At 46.6% G+C, this 22,940-nt stretch overlaps 1 protein-coding gene across 6 annotated transcripts in view; it reads right to left on the bottom strand.

Moving 5' to 3' along the window:
• PALM2AKAP2 (PALM2 and AKAP2 fusion) overlaps window positions 1-22,940 on the bottom strand; it is a 451,783-nt gene that overhangs the window by 190,976 nt on the left and 237,867 nt on the right. For 3 of the 6 annotated variants that reach the window (XM_059141746.1, XM_059141744.1, XM_059141742.1), the window contains exons 5-7: window positions 16,368-16,482; window positions 15,245-15,266; window positions 9,363-9,464 (exon numbers count right to left, since the gene is read on the bottom strand). In XM_059141746.1, coding sequence (XP_058997729.1) covers window positions 9,363-9,464; window positions 15,245-15,266; window positions 16,368-16,482 — 239 coding nt within the window. The remainder of the gene's footprint in view (window positions 1-9,362; window positions 9,465-15,244; window positions 15,267-16,367; window positions 16,483-22,940) is intronic. The other 3 variants (XM_059141747.1, XM_059141743.1, XM_059141751.1) reach the window with 1 other exon arrangement.

Below are 22,940 nucleotides of genomic sequence, written 5' to 3' on the forward strand. Positions count from 1 at the left end.
TTTGCTGGTGGGGCATGGCTATCCTCCACTGTGCTCTGAACTAGGCTGTCTACAGGAACTGAAGCTACAAACCAGTCAAGTTATATGCTCTGAGACTACTTCAATCACTGAGCTGCGTTTCTGAAACAAGGACTAGAAAAAGAACAAGACGGAGGTAGCAGCATCCCATAGCAACTGGAATTGGAGGACGATGATCACAAAAGGCTTCTTGCTTTGGCCATGCGCACAGCGCCAAATCCTCGTGATTCTGCCCCATACCATCTTTCTCCTCAGTCACCTTCTCTCTCTTCCACGGCCACTACTCAATCTGAGACACTATTTCCTCTTCCCTAGGTTACGGTAAGGGCTTCTTCCCAGCTCCCCCCGTCCACTCTAGCCCTCTCCAACTTATCCCAAATCTTGCCACCAATCTGGGCTTCCTAAAGACCTGCTCTCTCCTGTTCTGCAGTCTTATGTGACACTCCAGCCTCTCCAATCTGTTACTTCTGAGGCTCCCTCCGAGGCACGCATTCTGGATGCTTAGGACACCAAGCAAGCGTTGTTCCCAGGAAGCCAACCGGCCCGGGGCACGCTTTCCTTAGATGACCCAGGGGTTACCTCAAACTCCGCAACTTCAACACCGAACTCACCTTCTCTAAAGACTCCCCCCTAGTCTTCTTGGTTTTCAATAATACCAGTACCACATAGTCTCTCGAGCGAGAAGCCTCAGAATCACACCTGATTTGTCCTTTTCTTCTTCATTTCATCCACAGCCAAACTGTTGTGAGCCACTAATTCCACTTCTGACCTCTCCCCTTGCATCTCCTCACGACTCTTCTACTGCCCCTGCCTCAGGCCAGGCCCCCCTCTGCTCTCCGCACAACAGCTTTGCCCACTTCCTCCTGCCCCTTCTCAGAGCAGGGGGCAAAGGTAGCCCAAAACTTGTTTTGAAAATACTATAAAAAGGAAATGGGAGGGAGGGAGGGAGGAAGGAAGGAAGGAAGGAAAAAAAGAAGGAGGGAAATTTAAGAAAGAGAAAAAGGAAAAAAGAAAAAAAAAACAAAGAATAGATGACAGAGACCATATGTGGTCCACAATGTCTAAAATATTTACAATCAGGCCACTTATAAAAAAAAGTCTACTGGCTCCACTAACCTGTGCTCCATCCAGCCCACAACACCTTCTTCACAAATGCTCTGTGGGTTCCTGCATCTATATAGGACAAATGCCAAACTTCTTAGCTTGGCATATCATTCCCTTGGGAATTTGTCTGCAACTTCTTTTCTAGCCTTGTCTCGCAGCCCCTCCCATCCCACAGTCTGCTCCAACCGTAGCAAACTTTGCTCTATTCCCAGAACTCAGCATCCTTCCCTACCTGACCTGCCTTTCCCGTGGGGGCATCTCGGGTTATGATTGCCTTTGAGTCCCTACCTCTTTTTGAATAACTACATGTTCCCCAAGGGTGTTAAGAAGATCCAAATGATCATTTCAACTCCCCCCCCCCCTTTTTAGCGTAATCAAATAACACCACCCCACACCTAAACTTTTCCTGCTTTTAAGATTCTCTTCTCATGAACTGGCTTTCCTTTCAGAGTTTCTATCCATCCAAATAGGACCATAGGATGCGATGGCCAGCCAGCCAGCTGCCTCCCCACTTTCAGAAGGTTTCTTTGGTCCTTCCATCTCCAAGACTTCTCTCTCTTCTTAAGCTCTCTGAACACTTCCAAACCTCTCTGAAGTCACTTAACACTTTCCACTCAGGGGTATAATCATTTGTGGAAATGTTTTATTAGCTCCCTGGATTTTTAGGATCCCTAAAGGTGAGTTTTCTGCCTGACATCTTTCTACCATTCCCCTACCCACCAGCACCTACCTTAGAGCCTTCTGTCTACACGGTACCTGATCTACAAATACTGGTGAAATAAATACTACTAATTGAAAAGTCTACTATCTAGTCACAAAGACTTTGTATAACATGACACCAATGAAAAGGTACACACAGTAATTAATGTTTGAACTGGTTAGAGAAACAGCCATGATACTATTTCATCTGTTGGGTAATAAGATACAGTCCGTTCACAGTTAACACTTAACTAAACAGATTGTGAAGCCAGATCCAATGCTTGATTTTCCTTATGTCCATTTTGAAAGTTTCACTTATTCAACACAAAGATCTTGAGTTTCCTTCAGTGACACAGTGAGAGGCCAACCGATATTTGTCACCGAAGTACATGAGCTCCCACAAGGATGGTGACGTCAAGAGAAATATTTGTCTCGGTTATTTCCTGATTTCCCACCAAGTGTGTCACCAGAGAAACAGACTAGGCATTTAAAATTGTGTGTGGACTCCAAGGTTTGTTCTTTAAATATGGCACTTACATTAAAAAGCACAGTTTGGGGGTTAAAATATTATGTCCTATCACTATTAAAACACTCCTGGGACATATTTATAAATAAGGATGATGCTAATGATTGCCAGTTATAGGTCCAATATCTAATTATTCCCCAAGCATCTAGTAATATGTGAACAAAATGACACACTGATCTGTTATCAATACAGACTATGGAACAAAACATGTCTATTTTTAGATCTATATGTGATCAGGTACAAATTATTAGCATGGGACTCTTTGGAGATGCCCTTCTTCTTCTGCCCACCAATGAGAACGCTGTCATTGTTGGTCCACTTTTCCTCTCTCCACCATCCTAACCCCCAACCTTCATTTTGTCTTTGCCTGTTTCCAGAATCAGAGACGAGACAGAAAGGGGGGTGAGGGGGAGTTCTATGCTAGAACACCTGAGTAGATGCACACAAAAAAGAGCTGAGAAGCAAGGAGTTCAGTAGGAGAGGGTGTAAAAGCTACATGGGCTGTGGAAAAAGAGGGTACATTTTTGTGGTGGTAGTGGAGATATGGGGAATAAAGAAAAGGACAAGTGAGAAATGCTTCTGGGTGGGGATATGAATTGGAGTCCTTATAATATCCTTCAGGAAAAACAGGTAAGGAACAGAATTCCTTTTTTAATGTTGTGTTTTTGTTTGTTTGTTTGTTTTTGTTTCTGTGTGTGTGATTTTAAACCATATTTTGTTAAATGTGACATGGCTCTAGGACTGAACCACAGGGGTCATGGTTTCATTAGGGTGACATATTAGTATTTGTATTTACATGTTGTACACTGTTTTTCAATATTTCTAGAATATGGGAGTAGAACATCGTTAAGACATTTTGCCAATAAGATAAGCCTGAATACATTATGCCATAAAATACCACATCCATCCATACTCCCTCCCCCCCCCCCCCAGGTAAAACAAGGCTTCAAAGGAAACAGATTTTTAGCAGATTTCGTCAGGATCTGGCCTCCCATGATTTGTCTGCATCCACTTTCCTCTCTAGGAAGGGGTACCTAGGTGAACACTTTGAGAAGCTCTTGCTTAACATGAAAGCAGCATTTAGACTCCATGGATACACATACAAGAATGTTACCAGACATTCAGAAAGCCATACAGGAAGTGTGAACATTTATCTTAAATATGCTGTTTATAAATAAGCATTTTTATTTTGCTCCAGCTCTCAGCCGATAATATTTCAAATGTGAAGCAGGGTGAATGTGAACCAGTACAGAAACGAGACTTACATTTTGAATTTAACATTTTATTTTTGATGTATGCACACCGTTTACCAAAGGCCTCTCACTTAGGTCATGCTCTCATGTCTAACCACAAAATATACTCCCTTCTCTTCCTCTCTCTTCCCTTAAGCTTTCCCTCGCCACATGGGATACACTACAATCTGTGTAGAGATGAGGGGTCCGTGCTCAGCTTACTGAAAACAAGTCAGGAAGGGCTGTTTCTGAGGAGAGGGGGTTTTCTGGGGGAGCCCCTGGAAGAGATTTTGAGAGCCACATGGACATACAGGAAAGTATGAGAGCTTCCTCCATTGAGAAAGTATGAAATTGGAAAGTATGAAATACTTACATACATTGGAAAGTAGGAAATACTCATACTTTCCTGGAAAGTATGAGTATTTCCTCCATTGAGAAAGATTCTGGAGCCAGAGAAGAGAGAATGGAGATGGTCTGATGGAAGTCTCAATGACAGGATAACTGAAATCTGAAAGTAGGTTTTTACAAAATGATATATTTAATTACTGATCTCCTAACACGACATACATGACAATAAGGTTGGAATGGATAAAGCATTTTTGCTATGCTTTCCAAGAACCTAGATGGGGGAGTAGATGTTCATGACTGTCAAGGAAGAATAAAAACCATAGTGGTGAGTTTCTGCAACGGATAGGAATGAATGATGCAACTGGAGCTTTGACACCAGGCCTCTGGGTTTGGTTTACTAGGTCCTTGCTCCACCCTACCCTCTGGTAAATAAGGAGAACCTTAAAGAAACAGAGGCAGTCTAATTCCGATTGTTAATCCTAGGCTCTTGGTTCTGAAAATAGCCAGGTGTGGTTCAGAGGGGAGGCCCCTGTGATAGGTACTTGCCTAAAAACCAGGGTGGGGGCAGGAGGTGAACCTACTGGCACACTGCACAGCCCAGAGACATGGTTCTGAGCCACAGAGAATGCTTGATTTCAATGCAAGCTTATGCCAACAGTTCTAGGTACTCTCGTGTTCCCTGCTCCTTCAGCTTTGGTAAGGAGAAGGTAGCTATACAGGCACTATGGAGCCTAGGGAAGAGGAAACAAGAGCATATGACCCAAGGGAGGGGTGGGGTGACCAACCACATGATTCCATTTCAGAATCAAGCCAAGAGCAGACCAAACAAGACACTGTGTTCCATGAGGACAGAAAATTCAATCATGTTAGGTCCCTCGACTCCAGCTCCTAGCAGCTCACTTGTTCTGACTCACTGGGATCAGTGGGAAGAGGTATAAGCCTGAAGGTCCACATGTAAAATAAAATATGACACAGCCCACTGTCATTAGACCCCCGCAATATACTGAACACCCAGTAGCTAACATCACACCTGGAATGTGGAGGAGAAACAATGCACACACTTGGCTTATTCAGTGAACATACATACATGCGGTCATTTCCCTTTGGGCACATGACTATGCATATACATATATGCTCATACCTTCTCTGGGGGATGGAAGTACAAACTTGGCTGCTGTGATGGAAAAAAAAAATGCAAGCGAGGAAATTAATTCAGAGTGGATTTTTTCTCTCATCCCAGCAGTTAGACAATCTCTACCTTTAAAACAAGTCATCACAAGTTTCTTGGAACGATTGCTTTCCCAGGACACCTTAGTACTGACAGAAATAAGTCTGGAAAGGTGTGACATCATGGCTGAGAAGAGCACAAGCCAATTTCCCATATCTGATTTTGCTTCCACTTTCTTGCTCAAGAAGGACAGTTTTCAGTCTGAGAGTGCCAAAGAATATTGCTAAGAGGGAAGTGAAGCCCAGATGAGTGGAGAAGCTCGAAAAATAATGAAGCACTGGGAGACATAAATGATCTCAGTGCTTTAGACCCAGGAATCAGTTCCCTTATTGATAAATTTGTCTCAAGAATCTTAGACGCCAGTAAAGGTGCTAGAAGCAGACACCTGGAGTTCTTTTGATTTAAACAAAGAAGAAGGAAGGAATTACATAAATTATGTAGAAGTAGCTTGCCATCGTGGCTGGCTAAATTCTAAAGTTCATTTTCAAAGATTGGAGACCACCAAGACCCAGGAAGGGTTCATCGGGCGGAAGGTATATAGATGAATTTCATTTTCTTTCTGTTCAAGTTCTTTAGGCAATTTAAGCAAAGCCAGAGATTAAGATCATCTGGATCATCACAAAGTCCCTTACATTACTGTGGACGAGACAGAAACATGTGCCTGGGTTGTCAAGACAGTTGCCAGAACTTGTTACTTATTAAATGAGCATGTCCCATAGGTGCCTATTTAGGGTTCTCAAGGGCCAGGAGACCCCAACAGTGTGTCACAGGCCTCTGACTTTGGTTCTAACTGTGCCATGTTTTCATCAATGAAATGAAGAAAAATAATGGAAGCTTGTTTTCAGATCTCCGGTGATACTAAATTGAGAAGAAAAGCAAGGCTTTGAGGTGCTACAATCAATAGCTATAAAAATCCCAGCACTAGAGAAGAAAGGTTTTCTATTTTCAAAACTGTGAAAAGCTTTATTCAGATGGAAATCTGAGGCATAAATACAATATATAAACCCAAGGACAGAGGAGCTGCTGTGTCTGAAATGGGACAGAACAGCTGAGCCCTGACTACCAAATCCCTTTATACCATTCCCCTCCCCACCTTTCACAGATGCTCCTAAGTGACCTCATGAGGCCCTGACACTTACAAGGGACAATCTAACAAGAAGAAATTCAACAGTTACATCAAATATACAAAGGGCAGAAAGGTATATAGCTCATTCTTACTTTTGCCTTTTGAAATTAAGAAATAAGGAATTTTGTAGTTTCTCTGAGCAGTGAAAGCAGTATGTGCACAATTAGAGAAAACTGCTACATGTTTCAGTGGAAATGATTCTGGAACAATGACTACACTGGATCAAGGGAATGAGGCTGAGCAGAGGTTGAACCTGAAGCTGAGAGACCACAGCACCAGCAGAGTGAGTCCCATGGTCTGCGGATTCTCACCCTGCTCTCGGGGCGGGGATGGAGATCAGCCCACCCCAGAGTGCATGGGGCAGGTCCACGCACTGCACATCTGAGGGACAAGAGGCAAAGTGGGGAGGGTTCAGTTGGGAGGGGCAAGGATAGCAGAGGGTATCTCCAAGCCATTTTATTAATTTTGAGACAGCCAAAGAGACTGGGTGCTGTGGGTGCTAAGGGGATGCAGACTGGGGATCTGGGAAAGGCCAGAAATGATAGTCATTTTCAAATAGCTAAAGGGAAATCAACTCAAGGTTTGTTCCAAGTGGCTCCAGGGAGCAGGATAAGGACTGATGGGTGGAAGATGGAGGCAGACATCAGAGGAAGGACTTCCCAATGGTCAGTACAATTAGACAGAGTGGGGCTCCTGAAGGGACACAAACTCCAATCACAGAGGTATATGACTGTGGTCTGGGGATCCATGTGCAGGGCTGTTAAAGCCTGGCCTCATGTTTGATTGCAATAGATGCTTCCTAATTCTAAAAGCAATGATGCTAAATAGATTCCCATTTATATAGAAGCCTAAACCTTCCAAACTCCAAATGACCAGAAGATTTGTCATAATGCTGAGTAATGACAAGTGACAATGGGCCCAAGGAATGCCTGGGTGGCTCAGTTGGTTGAGCGTCTGACTCTTGACTTCATCTTGGGTCATGATCTCAAGGTCCTGGCCAGGAGCCCTTCATCAGGCACCATGCTCAGCATGGAGTCTGCTTGTCCCTCTCCCTCTGCTCCTCTCCCCACTCCCTCTTTCAAATAAACAAATACAATCTTTAAAAAAATTGAAAACTTAAAAATAAAATGGCCCTGAGATTGTGCAAATTTCCAAAAGAATGTTCATAAAGCAAGATGGGTCATGTCTAAGGGAAAGGATTCTGGGGGCGAGTGCCGTTATTTGGTATGCCAGCCATGCTCTGTTGGCCATAACTGATAATGAATCTGGACACTCAATTCCGAAAAGAGTCTAGACAAAGGAGTTAGCCACACCACATGCGATTCCTTCCACGATTCTGCATGTGTATATTTCCACAGTTAGATACATCTATGCAAATGGGTTCTTTGGTAATAAACAGAAGTACACATACACTTATTTTTGAAGATCCTGATCACATAATTCTTTTCTGAAAATGTATTTGCCATTGGATCATTACTTTTCTGGAGCACCTTCAACTTGAAGGAGGCTAGGCTGCGATGACACAGGTATTCCCACACAGCCGGAGCTCCAATTGCGTTAACACCTTACTTACTCTTACATGTCACACTTGTTGACTATCGATGCTGCCCAAACTCTTTCTAGACCCCTTAAAAGTGAGTCATCATATTGTCCCTATCCTCTCCCAGAGCTGATCCATAGGTCTGTTGGTTGGATCGTATCTCACATCCTGTAAGGTCCAGGAGCATGTTGTAGAGAGGGCCTGGGAAGCTGTTTATCCACACTTATTGGGAATGATCAGCACCCAAGTCTCTAATACTGGCAGAAGGTAAGGTGTGTGACTGTTGAACAGCCATCACTCTAGTTGACTTCAGAAATGCTCTTGGAGCACGTGAGAGCTTACGGCTTAAGCCTCTGACAATGATTTCTTGGCTACACACCTGCAGGCTCTGAGAACTGCTTTCTCGGTCTGGGGACACACGAACCTGGCCAGGGTCCGACCAGACAACACCAGTTCTAGAATTCTGTGAGTCAGTTGTAAAAGTGACATGCTAAGGTGTTTATAGAGATACCCAGTAGCTACTGAATCAGTGCACACGTCAACCATGTCACCACTTATTTGTCATTTTAGGGTATGTTTCATTAAAAGAAGGAGGGACTATTTGCTTCACAAAACATTCTGTTTGGCCTATATAAATGATTTCTTCTGGTTTAAAAGCCCATGATTATTATGTTCCATGAAAAATGTCATTATGTGATTTATTTTATACATAAACTTACCTAGATTACGTAAAACATAAATTGGATTTGAATTCACCTACATTGATCTTAACTGTGCCACCTAGGCCATTCATTTTTTTCATTTGAGCCCCTGGCCCCCAGTGCATTTCTGTGTGGATTGTAAAAGGACTGGTTTAGAGACTGATTCTTCACGTCCAGCCAGTTCTGATTTCTGAGGCACATTTGTATCGAACAGAGCAAAACACAGCTCTCTATAGACTTTATACTTGTAAAGGTATGTTTTTTTTAAAAATCCACCATTGTGAAAAACATTAGCAAGAAACATATACTTTAAATTGTTAGTCCCCTTCCCCAAATACACCACAGCAGCTCAGAAATAATTCCAGAAATGGGAATACTTGGAATATATATTTATAATATACAAGCAGCTTGATTCCCAAAAGATTTGGCAACATACTCATACACTTTGAAAGTAATTTTCCCCCAGCTTCCATCATAGCTCCTTGGCTCTTGTACATTTCCAGTATGGAAAATAAAAACCCCCAGAGGAAGAGCACAGATTAACTTTGAGAATAAGGAGAGATATAAAGACCATAAACGTGAGAGAGAGAGAGACCCCACTAAAGTAGGGGGGAAACACCTTATGATTTTCTCAGTAGTCCTTTCTATTCCGTCCTTAATTACTCATCAGGGCCTAGCACCTACACTCTGTGGCCACTGCAATTTCTGTGTCTGAGGCTGGGCTGAGGACAGGGTCCTCTATGGAAGGTTATCTGGGCATCCCTTGTTATTAAAGCTTAGAGAAATGCAGGCCCCTTGGCCAGTCCCGGCATCAAAACCAAATAGCTCCCCAGGACTTACCAGCTCCTCTGCTAGTCCCGTCCTGCCCAGGTGATGGTTTTGCTGTTCGTGAACAGAGCATTGGCAGGTCGGGGAGCTGGGAGGAAATGTAATTTACTGCATCTGGTAGCAGAGAACAGGGAATACAATTAGGCACAGTGTCGGGAGGCCCAGTGGGTTGACTGCCGAAACAGCAGCTTGTCTGCCCTACATAATGGACCGCAGAGGCAGCCACTGAACCAGAGGATCAGGGTAAACAAAGACAAGCATTTGCCCAGTGACTGGTATTCAGCAGAGTAGCTGAGGTAGGACAGATCCTGGCCAGAGAGCTCAAGCCCCAGGACTGCTCTATGTATTAAAAGATCCATCAGAAAGCTCTAGATTCTCAGAGTACAATGAGTTCGGGGAGGGGGGGAAGGGGATGGGCTAACAAGAGCCATTATGAGCTTGGTGGGATTGACCAAACACAGGACATCAAACTAGAAATATGCCTTCAACAGTACTGAAAAATAAACTCGGGGCTCATTCCTTAAACTGGAAATGTAGCGTCGGGCGTCTGATTCATCCAGAAGACCTATTTTATAGACATTAAAAAAAAAATAAAAAGCTCCCCAAACTCTAGAATCTATTCCACAATTTTAATACTTTTAATAATCGGGTCTAACAGGGTGGTGGTTCAGCCAGAAAATCCTGAGATTCCAAATAACAACCACCAGCGAATTCACCGTTAGCCCAGTTGCAGGACATTGTGGCCTAGCAAAACTGGGAGACGAGCTCCTCTTGGGAAAAGAGCCTGACAAACCCATTCAGGGAGGGGAGACCCTCCGGGCATGAACCTCAGCCAGCAGGTGTGTCAAAGTGTCAGAGGAGAGGAGGAAACCACGGGAATGAGACAAAGAGAAGAATTTGTGTATCCCCCGAAGAGGAGTGGGAAAGCGAAGGCAGGAACATTCTAGAATGCTATGTGATGTGATTCCTTCCCCGTGCCAGGACCACATCCCAGAATCCTGGAATGCCAATCCCTCCTAGACGATACAGGGAGCAGCTTCCTGCCCGTCTCCACTGGATCCCCCCAATCACCTCAGACTCAACATGTCCCAAAGAAAACTCTCATCTGTGCTCATCTGCCACCTGTCCTGGACTCCCTACTTCAGCTAGTTGGTGCCACAATTCACCCAGGATCCCAGCCAGTGCCCTGAACACCCTCTCTTGACAACCAGGTCAGCCCCTAGCCTCCACCTCCTTCACAACTCTTACATCCGTCCTATCCTCTGGGTCCCCACTGATATCACCTTCGTTCTGTCAGATATCTTGTTCCCTTTTTCAATTCCATGCTGGAGAGGACCCAGACACTAGACTGAGATGCGGATTAGGATTAGCTCGGTTTTGCCCCGACTAGACCATTTGCGGACTCGCGGGTCAATGATTCAGAATGTGCTGAGATTGGACAGTTATGTTTTTAGGAACACGCTCTGTGTGTATGGGGGGAGGGGGAAGTTTCACTAAGCAAATGGATTTTTCCATATCAACCACTGGGAGAGAAGGAACAGGAAATCAGGAGTCGACAGGCAGGCCTCTGGCCATGGTGAGGTTCAAGTGACCATCTCTGTATGGGGCCTTATGTGTGCGGGAGGGTCGACAGACATGACTGATGGTCCTCTTGCTGCAAGGAAGGAAATTGGGCCTTTGAGATGATGGGGATGGACTGGGAGATTGTCATGAGGTAGCCTATGGAGATTCCCTAAAGATGGGCTTGGCTTGAGTCAAGGGTTCCGGATGTGTCCACAGGTCTAACGTTGTACATAATTCTCTCTTATTCCTGAATTCGGGTTACTCTCACTGTGGGAATCTGTGGGCAGAGTCCGGGTCCCAACCCATACAACACAGGACCAGAAGAGAGCAGAGGCCTGAGATGAGCTGCTCCTCAGGGTGTAGGGACAGACTGCTGACAGTGGCCCAGAAGAAGACTTGAGAATCAGTGTGGGGCCAGAGGAACAGTGCAGGGGACAAGAGGTGGCCAGAGCAGATCTGCAGAGCTTCTGAGTTTTCCCTGAGTGTTTCTAGAAATCTGTGGAATGCGAGCTCAGTAAATCTGACTTTCTGCTTCAAATGAGTTGAAGGTTCAAGCCACTGGGACCAGGGGAGGACTCCCAGACTGGTCCCCTGTGTGTCTGTACATTCTATGCTAAATAGAGAGTTTCTGGGGCATCTGATAATGAAAGTTCTAGCATCCAGAAACAAGAGACACTTGCAGGCAGGGGCATCTACCTCAGAAAGAGAACAGGATTCCAGTGCTTCTGCCTCAGCCTCTCCCAGAAGGCAGCTCCCTGCCCAGTGTGGGTTGGGGTGGCAACCCCATTGCCCAGAGGTCCCTGGTTACAAGCTTGAGGACTACAGCTCTTGGAAGGTGGGGACCGCAGACTCCCGCTGAGATGAGGGAGTAGCGAGGATGGGGTTCCAGAAGGAGAATGAGGCAGCCAGCCCCCTCAAGATAGCATGAAGTAGTCAACGCAAATCTGTGCTACTGGGAGGCAGCCAACAGACCAACACCAGGAATAAGTAACAGGGCCTCCAGAGCCTCCTTGGGAAGAATTTCTTCACGCGGACTCAGTCAGTAACCTGCCCTCTTCCTGCCAAAGGCAGGGTGGTCTATGGTCAGAGAAGGCTGAGAACGGTCACTGCCAAGGTAGACACATCACATGAGTGCTCCTTGTGCTGCTGAAATATTTACCATGACTAGAAAAGACACGCACAGACAGAGCTGGAGAAACCAAAGGAACATTCCTCGGAACGCATGATTTACGGGCACCTGAAGACACTGAGATTTCCCAGCAGCGCCTGTGAAGGGGTTGATGTGGGGATGGCTTCCGGCCCCCGCAGACCCGGATGGGATGGAAACCCAAGATCGGTCTCAGACAGCGAGGGCGGAGACAGGCCTGGGACAACATGCTCCTTTGCCAGTTCTGGCCAAAGGTTTCACCCCAGCTCCTCGGTGGGTGAAGAGCAGTTATCACAAGACATATGCTACATGGAAATTACAGTTATGCAAGACACTCTGCCAGTTTAAGGCGGTGGTAACAACCCGCCCAACTGATGAAGGCTCTGCCACATAACGGGAGTGTATGGCGGGGGGGAGCGCCTGGGTGGCTCAGTCATTAGGCATCTGCCTTTGGCTTGAGTCATGATCCCGTGGGCTTGGGATCGAGCCCCGTATTGGGCTCCCTGCTCTGCAGGAGGCCTGTTTCTCCCTATCCCACTCCCCCTCTTGTGTTCCTCTCTCTCCGTGTCTCTCTCTGTCAAACAGATAAATAAAAATCTTAAAAAAAAAAAAGTATGGGGGTGGGGAGAAAGTGAGGGGGGTCAGAATGTACATGGCCAGGGAATTCTACTCAAGATCGGAATACATTGCTTTTGATGTCCAGGACAACCATGCAATCCAGAGCCATTGGAGACTTAGCAGTGTTGTCCCTTCACGTCCTCTGACATGCATAGGGGGATATGCACAGGGACCTGAAGCGGGGTTGCCAGCAGCCATCTCCTTGGCACCTCATTAAACTAGGGATGTTCTGCTGGTTATCTGTACCATCTTGCACAGTTATAATCCTAGTTGGCCTTGGATTCTGTAGTTAGCATTTCAGAAGTAGGGTATTTTTCTCAAGGCATTATTATTCTATGACACTTTGGGGTTAGTTCTTAGTAACAACACATGGTTGATTCTGAGAGGGTCTTGGCCTTTGAAACCAAAGAATGGGAAATGAATCAGATATTCCAGGGTCTCTCAACTGGATATGCTTCACTTTGTACTCTCAGACGACAATTTGAGCTAAACATTGACCGCACTCTTGGAGCATGTGGTCCTTCCTTCAAACTTCTTTCTTTGCCAGTAAATGTGGTGTGATGGAAAGTTACGCACAGACTGAGGAATAAGAAGAGATGGCAGAAGCCATAATCCAGGGTGACCAGTAAGACCACAGAAAGCTTTCCCTGACTGTTTCCCGGGATCCCTAAAATGTCTGCATCCTGGAGCCCGAGGTCACCTCTGTCAAAAAGTGACTGAGGACAGAGTCAGCAGAGCAATTTTCTCTGTAGGCTCTTTTTAGTCACAATCAAGTTTCTTCCCACTTCCATGAGCTGCTGGGTGAAGGGATGCCCATCACGGGAAGTGATGCAGGAGGAAATGAAAGAAGCTCATGTTGAAAATGAAAGACGCAGGGCTTATAACGTGCCTTCTGTGTTGCTTGTTAACAAGTCATAAGCTATGTGGGTCTCCATGCCCCACAGAGCCCTCCCAGAGATGTGACATTCAGGCTCCTTCTTTTCCCTAATTATATAGAAAAGTCTAGGGAAGATTCTGGTTTGAGAAAGAAGAGGGGGAAAAAAGAGGTAAAAGCATGAAAGGTCAGTGTGTACCCTTTCAGCATGTAGGTGTCTGAGGGCCCATGTCCCATGGCCCCACTCCAGCCTCACACTTACTGACTGATTGCTTATTATGTCTACTGCCTCAGGTCTTTCCTAGCACTAGGGAAGCCCACTGTGCTTCCCCGGCTGCCATCCCTTAGGCCCCAAAGACACGGGACCACCTCTTCACTCCATGTTCTATTCCCAAAGCACAGAACAAGACCCCTGATTTGGCCACACCCTGGAGAAGGCTTTAGAATGTCATAGGTCCTCCCCCAGGAGTCCCTACTAGTTTGGCCCTGATTTGTCTCTGCCCTTTTGTGCTGGGAACATGAAGTTTACTTTACTACTTTCCCCAAGATCCCTGGGGCCCCAAAATCCAGATTCCCTCCTTTTTTATTTGCTAGAAACCAACTTCTCCCACCAAATAAAATAAAATAAAATAATACTTTTTTCTGGCTAAAGTCAGAATTATCCTCAGTGCAAATATTTTTGCTAATCCAGAAAAATACATGACCTATCTCCGCATTTATAAGTCTTTGCTCTTATATTTACAAATGACACTGAGAAAACACTGATGCCAACCTTTATTCTGGTTCCTGATCTTCTTCATAGTTTAGAGGTTGACCTTATAAGAATCAGGAGAGCAGATGGCATCTGATCTTTCTGACAAGTCCCGGCCTTTTAAAGCAAGTCTAGTTGAAGGCCGTAGTGAAAGTGCAAATAGAGTGGTTTTCATGAGTTTGTAGCTTAAGTGAGGGAAGCAAGGTGAGGGACGAGAAATACACAACCTCAAGTTCATCCCCTAACCCCAAGTTCATCCCCCACCACCCCAGGTGGTCCCACACCTGACTACAGGCGACAGGGAAGGTCAGTAGAGGCAGGTTAGGGCCATGGAAGGGAAGGGGGAACAGAAGAAAGAACCACTCCTGCCAAGATGGAGCCAGGAAGCCAGGGCCCTACTCCCACCCTTCATGGGTTCAAGGCCAACGTCGCCACACAAGGAGGGAAGTTCTGCCCAGCCTTGTTACCCTGGGAGGCTGAAGAAATGGCAGTTTTCTGATTCAGAGTGAAAACACAGGCCTTAGAAAAGTTACCTAAACACCAGGTGATGGCCTTCTGATGTCTGTCGTGACCTGGAGCCCTGGCCACCAATGGGCTCATTCTCACCAGGGACCTGGTCCCAATGTTAGCACTCCTGGTGGAGCAGCTTTCCAAGAAAGGCCCAAGCAGGGAACCTGGAGGACCGGACGGGAAGGGGAGGAGCCAGGCCAACTGTAGAAGACTACAAATGGTGAGTCAAGAAACCATCCTTGAAGAAGGAGGCAGACAAGCCTGGGGATGTGCACCTCCTCAGGGCCCAGCACAGAGAGCTGCTCCTTCTTTCTGATGGCCTCACATGCCAACACATCGCGTCTCCCAGTGAGACTGTGTTCGTGAAACCTACTAAGCTGACCGGGATAAGATTCTTCTAAAGAATGGGGGCAGAGAACACTTCCACTTACCTCCATCCGCATTGGAGAAGCTCTGTGGAAACAAAAGCAGGGCAGAGCGTTACTCACATGTGGGGACATAATCCCTCAACCATCTAACCCGTCTCTCTCCCCCAGGTCCAGAATTTGACTGTGGTGCATAAACCCAATACTCTCTTTTCTTTTGGGAAATTTGTTTGGGATCTTGAAATTTAAGGGAAAGTTTTGTCATTTCCACCTCATACTGAGTTTCTCCTGGTAGGGATTTATGTCAATTACCCAGCAAATACCCTTGGTTTTGTGGGAGAAGTGACATCGGAAAATCCCATTGTAAAATTAATTTGGTTGGATTGTTTCTTCGGTCTGGGTAGCTGGGTGACAAAATGGAAGGAAGGTCCTGAGATGTTCAGAGACTGCTGGCTTTATGGGTTCTCTCCTATGTGCTACACGATCCCACCTGTTTCCATAGTGTCTACACTCTGTTTATTCGGTATTCATATCCATTGGATATGGTTTTTGCCTCTGGTCTTTTTATAAAGGAAAGATTTAGATGGAAGCCACAAGGAGCAGGTCTAATCTGCTTCATAAGAATTGGCTTTGGAGGGCGCCTTGGTGGCTCAGTGGGTTAAGGCCTCTGCCTTCGGCTCAGATCATGATCCCAGGGTCCTGGGATCAAGCCCTGCATCAGGCTCTCTGCTCAGCAGGGAGCCTGCTTCCCTTCCTCTCTCTCTGCCTGCCTCTCTGCCTTCTTGTGATCTCTGTCTGTCAAATGAATAATAAATAAAATCTTAAAAAAAAAAAAAAAAGAATTGATTTAGGAATTCTGAAGTCCAAGGGGAGAGGACTTTTTAGGAACCAGGCATATGAAGGGTTTGGATAATAGGTTGATGGGGCTGATTTACAGGCTCTTGTCTGTGCTTCCCAGCAGATCGGGTGGTCCCACACCTGACTGACTATAGGCCACTGTCAGGGTCGGAGATGGCCAGGGTCCTCACACACCCGCACCGCATTTCATGGAGTGTGTGGGGGGCTCCGACATCTCATCATTACTAACTGGCCTTGTCCCCACTGGTGCCAATTTGCTAGTGCTCACTTCCCCTGGGATATAATCTCGAGAAATCACATTGGTTTTTTATTTGTTTGTTTGTTTTTTTACCTTCTGAAAGTCCTTAAAGGATTTTTCTGTCTCCTTTAGTTTCTCTAGGATGATTTGCTCTTTGGCAGATATCTGGGACTCTTCACTTTCTAGCGCTTGTATTTCCTGCTCCAGCCTGGAAAACACACAAACAGAGAACAGGGTCCTTTATTGTCCTGCCACTCCTGGGCGGGAGAGCAGCTCCTTCCTGTGGGGTGACTTCCTGGCAGTCTCTGTCTCCTGGTGTAACACCAGGCCAGAGCACCCCCACAGAGCACCCTGTGTGTTCAGCTCTGCCAGGTCGCAGACAGTGATCAAAGGAAAACATCCCAGAGCGACCGCCCCTCACTCAGTGCCACCGCTTTGTGATATGCTTGGGCGTCTCCCCCTGGATCTCTGTTAGTGTGCCCATTCTTAATCTGGCGGTAGATATTCTTGCACAAAATAGGGCATAAGGGCCGAAGGAAAATAGGTTCCTACTCTTCTAGTCATCTCAGAACAACTGCTCTTCTTTCTCAAAGAAAATAGGTTGCCACAGGCTAGTGGGCAATATCCTTGCAAGCCTTCTGTCATCGCCCTCAGTGGCCCGTCCTCTTCTGCCCCAAAGAAGGGGGAAGGGGAGGGTAACTGAGACAACTGGAACTTTCTCAGTTGTCACAGACATCCTAGATATTTTCTGAAAGAGAAAACCGGGCACTGACAAGAGACCCTGGGAATATTCCAGAACAGTTTCAATCTGGGAGAGGTCTCAGTCGCTTATTCTTTCAATGAAATGACAGTATTAAATGTTAGCTTTTATTGAGTACTAAATCCGTGGCGAGAACAGAGCTCACAATTCACACAGTGGATTTTATTGAACTTTCCTGATGACCTTCTGAGTAGGGAATCCCCATTCTATGGATGAGACCAGTAAGGCTTGGCAAAATTAAGGGGCCAGTTGATTGCTACAGAGGTTTGAGACAAGAACTCAAGCCAGAAGTCAAACTCTAGACCCTACTCCTGACCGTGGGGTTAACCTCTTACCACACGGGTTCTAGAGTATCTCGCATAGTTCCTGCCTAGCGAAACATTGCATCAGTTGGCATCCTAGGTGGTGCTGTCACACAGCAATGTCCTAAGGGTTATGAAGGGTTGGATGTTCCTCTGCCTAAAGATTTATTTGGCCTGAACATACTTGTCCGCTCATTCAATTTTGCTTTTCGTTTCTTTCCCCTCTGCCATGCTGAGAGCTTTGCTGCAGAGTCTGTGCGTATCTGTATCTGTCCTACCACCATCCACTTGTATCTTCTCGTCTGCTGGTGGGAACTGGCTAACCAAGCTTGTTCAACTAAGACCTAAGAGGAGGAGTCCAGAGTGAGATCTTCAGAGGGGTAAGGGACATCAAGCTACAAGCATGGGTCTGTTTAGGGATACACTGTGCCCCTTAAAGGTTTCCTTCGTGGACATCTGAGAAATGACTTGTCGATGGATGAGACTTTGTAGCAATTACTTTGGGCTATGAAGACAAACTCTACATACAATCACCTTCCCTCCAAACGAACACAGATATATTTATCATTTCACTCCTGGGAGAAGTGAAAGGCTTTATAACAACTTAGGTGGCCCTCCAGTAGCTAGCCTCCCATGCCAACATGGTCTACATTCTGGACAAGAGCTACTCCTTATTTGCCCATTTGTACCCCATGTTAATCCCTCCTCCAAGAAACCCATCTCAAAACCCTAACCTTTCTTGAAGTCTCAGCACAGATACCAGCCAGCCTATGAGGCTTTCACAGATGCAGCACCAGGTAATAACACTGCCCTCATTTATTAGCACATTATTTTGGTTTATCAGAGGTCTTTTCAAGTCTACTACATGTTAGAGCCATGGTTTTCAACCGAGGTGATCTTTTCCCCCAGGTGATATCTGGCAATGTCTGCCGACATTCTGGTTGTCCACGACTCGAGGAGAGTGGGGATGGTGCCCCTGGCATCTAGTGGGTAGTGGGGTCAGGGATGCTGCTGAACCCCCAACAATGCCCAGAACAGCCTCCCACCACAAAGAATTATCTGGCCCCAAATCTCAATAGTGCTGAGGTCCAGCAACTCTCAACCCAACACGACAGCACACAGAAATCATTCATCTCCCCCTCTAGATAATCCATTCATCGTGGGGCTGCAAGGCTCAAGTGCTCAATGTAATGTATGTCAAAAGAGTCAAAGAAACGAAACCAAGTTGCAAAAAGACATGGCTCAGCCAAATGAGACCTCTAGGATTGCTGAGGCCAAGATGAGTTCTTCAGCAAGCCTGGATTTGAGAGGCTGCGTGCGGGCTGAGATGCAAACAGAATCCACAGGAGAAGGGGCCGAGTGACACAGACATCTAAACAAAAAGATAGGGGCACCTGGGTGGTTCAGTGGGTTAAGTCTCTGCCTTCGGCTCAAGTCATGATCTCAGGGTCCTGGGATCGAGCCCCATATTGGGCTCTCTGCTCAGCGGGGAGCCTGCTTTCCCCTCTCTCTCTGCCTGCCTCTCTGCCTACTTGTGATCTCTCTCTCTGTCAAATAAATAAAATCTTAAAAAAAAAAAAAAAAAAGAACTTTGTTGTTCCAGATGTGCCGCAAAATCTCCTCCCCACCTCTGTGTACATTATTCTGTGGGAATCATGGAAAGGGATATGAGTGTGCAACGGGAACCACACGCATGGGGCATGATGATCCAGAAACGGAGCTAGCTCAATGGGTAGAGGAACACTGGAGGAGGCTTCCCGAGAAGATTGGGTGAGAGTACTCGCCCGCTGTGTTCTGAGCAGACTGAATCACAGCGGACAGAGTTCTTCAGCAGGTATGTGGGACGCCGGTAGAGTCTATCAGTCTCAAACATATTCCCTCCCTCCCCTCTTCACCTCCGTGGGAAGTGGATACATCCCTGACCCACTGATGTTGGTCTTGGTCACGTGATTTCGTTGCATGGTGGGTGGGTTGTACTTCCCTGCCCCTGGACGAAGGGCTCAGTCATGTCATCTGCCTTAACCACTGGGATTTTAACAGACACAACACAGGAGACGCTTTGAAGGTGCTTGTGGAGCTGGCTCTGTCCTTGCGTGCCTTGGCGGCACCAAGAGAAGAGATTCTCTGTTCAGTGGCTGTCCCTCTAGCCTTGGCCTCGGGAAAAACACATGGGGAGTAGACTGGAGCCCAAACCAGAGTAAGAAGCCAGGCCCAGTCGTACCTATACTTGAAATTAGAGCTGCTTAGCGGAGCCCAGCCTAGATCAGCAAATACCAGTGTAGTCACTGGAGTGTGAGCAATGATAAGTGACATTCGTTTTAAACCACTGACTTTGTGGGACGCCTGGTGGCTCAGTTGGTTAAGCAGCTGCCATCAGCTCAGGTCATGATCCCAGCATCCTGGGATGGAGTCCCCCATCAGGCTCCTTGCTCAGCAGGGAGCCTGCTTCTTCCTCTGCCTCTGGCTGCCATTCTGTTTGCCTGTGCTCTTTCTCTGACAAATAAATAAATAAAAGCTTAAAAAAAAAAACCCACAGAGTTTGCGAGTAGTCATATAGTACTATTACAGCAACAGCTGATAGAGCTCAAATATCTATATATTATATGGATATATGTTATATACATATGCATTATATGACATATACCTGTGACTATATATATCTTAATACAACATATCCCAATAATATATATAAATTTGGAATATGTGTGTGTATAGCCCAAGAAGGCCTGAAGCTGTAAGATTAGAAAGAATATAATCTACCCTCAACCCTCCTCTCCCCAATCCTCAGAAAAATCTGGAGCAATACAGGCCCCTCTGTCATGAGGAGTTAAGATTGAGAAAATAGGAAAACATCAGCGGTAGTTGCCTCTGGGTAATGGTGTATTGGAAAGTTTAATTTTGTTCTTCATAATTTTCAATATTTTCCCCAATTAAAAAAATCATATATTCCTTGTCTAACTAGAATAAAACACTAAGTGGCTTTAAACAAACAAAAAAAAACAAACAAACCCTCCTTTGACCTAGTGCTGAGAAGGCAGCATTTCACAGACTGGGGCACGGGAAAGGAGCCAGCTTCTCCCGGGTCCCTGGAGGGTTAAAAGGACACACTCCAGCGTGGATTTAACACTTTCGGGCCCTGTGTGGCTGGATTCGGAGCCGGGGATTCTAAAATAAACAAAATCGTGTTAAGAATGGCTGGCTGAATAAAGGGGTGCGGAGGAAAGGCTGACTCTAAGTTGCTCTCGTCTCCCAGTGAAGCAGCACCAAGTGTTTGTGAATCCTCCGAGGACGGATGCCCACCGTATGACCGACTGTCTCCATAGCCTGCCCCTGGCGCTGCGGGTTTCAGACCTCTCAGCTATATAGGTCAAGCACTGAAGATTTGGGTCATGATACTGTGTAACTGAGAAGGAGGAGAGAGAGCGAACGAGACAGGGGGAGAGAAAGGGAGAGAAAGCAACAAAACTCGACTTCTGCAGCAACAACAAATGAGTTTCCCTCCAAGGGGATGAACGTGGGAAATCGACAGTTTGGCTAAGTGTAGGCAGGTCCGGTCCGAGTAGCAGATTTCCCTACCAGTGCACATGTGGGCTGGGGCCAGGTCCTGAGGGCGCTGAATGGCCCAGGCCACCATCGTTCTATGGCAAACCTAAGTCCCAGAGCTGGGGAGCGTCCCAAGAAACGGAGCATCGTGGGGTTAATGAGAGTCATCCTAGCCGGGCTAGAGATGCCCCGGCTTTGTAGTTTCATGACTGAAATCTAAGGCAGTCTTGCCTGCAGGAGTCAAGTAGATCTTGCTGAGCTAAAAATAAAGAATGGGCAGGAAGTGTAATTTACACGCCAGGTTAATCGAGGCTCTTAAGGCTGATCCAGGTGCACAGGGCAGCCTCAGACCGGCTCGCTCGGTTTCCTCCGAGCACAAAGCAACCTGTAATGGGCCGTAAGCAGAGGGAACACACTGCACCTGTGCAGGTTTAATTTACTGGGGATAAAGTTCCAATCATGGCCAGATGGCCTTACACAGTCCCCCTAAACCCAACAGACTTCCCCAGCAGGAAGATACGAAAGACCTCTGGCTCTGTGAGGCCCATCAGTCACTCTCATTTCAAAATCCATGTATGCATTCATCCATCCAGCTTTCTGCAAGCACCTTCATCCCATCAGGCCCTGCCCAGAGCCTCAGGGACAGAGAGCAAGGTCGGCCACGGTCTCAGCTCCCGAGACCTTGGTCAAGTGACCAAAACTGCCAGGTAGACACATAATGTCACAAGTCAACTCAAAAGGCACCTGGACTGTTAGCTCCAGATTTGTAGGAGTCTAAGGCCCTGCTGAGGTCACAGCCGAAAGCAATTTCCAACTGCCAGAGGGCGGTGAGAAAAGCTTGACTGAGGAGGTGACATGGGAGCTGAGCCTTGAAGGATGCACTCACCAAGTGAACAAGAGAAGACATGCCAGGCCAAGGAGACAGTACAGGCCACGGCCCAGAATATGTCCCCGCTCTCACCCAGGGGCATGTAGCCTCATATGGCCTCTTTAGGTACTGCCAGCTCTACCCTGACACGGCCCAGCACGATGGTCCCAGAGAGGTCCTCGGCATTTCTATCCCGCATCCCTCTGGCCCCTCCCTATGGCTCCTCCCCTTGGCTCAATCGGTGCTTGCATTTTGCTCTGCCTCGTCTGGCCCAGAAATAAATACCAGATCTGAAGGGCTCTGGGGAGAAGCGACCTCCCCTTCTCTGAAGTGGGAGAAAACAAGGCTCCAACAAGGAAGGGGCTGCCTGAGAGGGACCCTGGGCCGTGGATGCTCTAACTACTCTTTCCCCCGACCCTCTCTGCTACACCTCTAACCTTCTTACTTACAGGAGCCAGTAAATGTTTCCTTCGTGTGGGCGGCTCCCAGTCCACTCCAAAAGAGTACAGACCAATACAAACTGGGTTTCCACTAGTCTTACTGCCTGCAGAGGACTTTGCCTGATCCCTGCGGTATGCTGTGTTTTTGTTTCTCCATCAGTGGTGGTGAGAATAATCATTACGATACTCAGAATGCTATTATTGTGTGGGTTACATATATATTGCTTGTGTGCAACAACAATAGTAATGACTATAATTTCTGAGTGCTGACTGCGTGCCAGACGCTGTGTCTAAGTCTTTTACAAGCATTAAGCTTCACAATAGTCCACAGATGAAGGAAATGAGGTGCGGAAGGGTCCCTGACTTGCCCAGGGTCACAAAGATAATGTGGGACCAGGATTCAGACCCTGGTGGTCTGGCTGGAGCACTGGTATTCTTTGCCACGGCTTTCCACTACCTCCCTATGACCGCTTCCTCTTTTTGCCCTGGTTTCCTGAAGAATGCATAATGCAACACAATGTATTTTTCATGCCCACAGAAGGTCAGGCGAGGAATGGAAGCTATGTAATCTAATTGCTTTTCAGAAACATGAAGCCCCGAGCGGTACTCCACTCAGCAGTCATCCTACCCCTTTTTTGAAATCCTCTCCACACGGGGAGCTCACCACCTCTAAAGGCAGTCCATTCCCTCTTCCGGCAGCGCCGACCTTCAGATCAGAGTGCCCCGATTTAGGTGACGTTCATTCCCCTGCAG

The sequence above is a fragment of the Mustela lutreola genome, chromosome 12, assembly GCF_030435805.1.
Source record: "Mustela lutreola isolate mMusLut2 chromosome 12, mMusLut2.pri, whole genome shotgun sequence".
NCBI classification, from domain to species: domain Eukaryota; kingdom Metazoa; phylum Chordata; class Mammalia; order Carnivora; family Mustelidae; genus Mustela; species Mustela lutreola.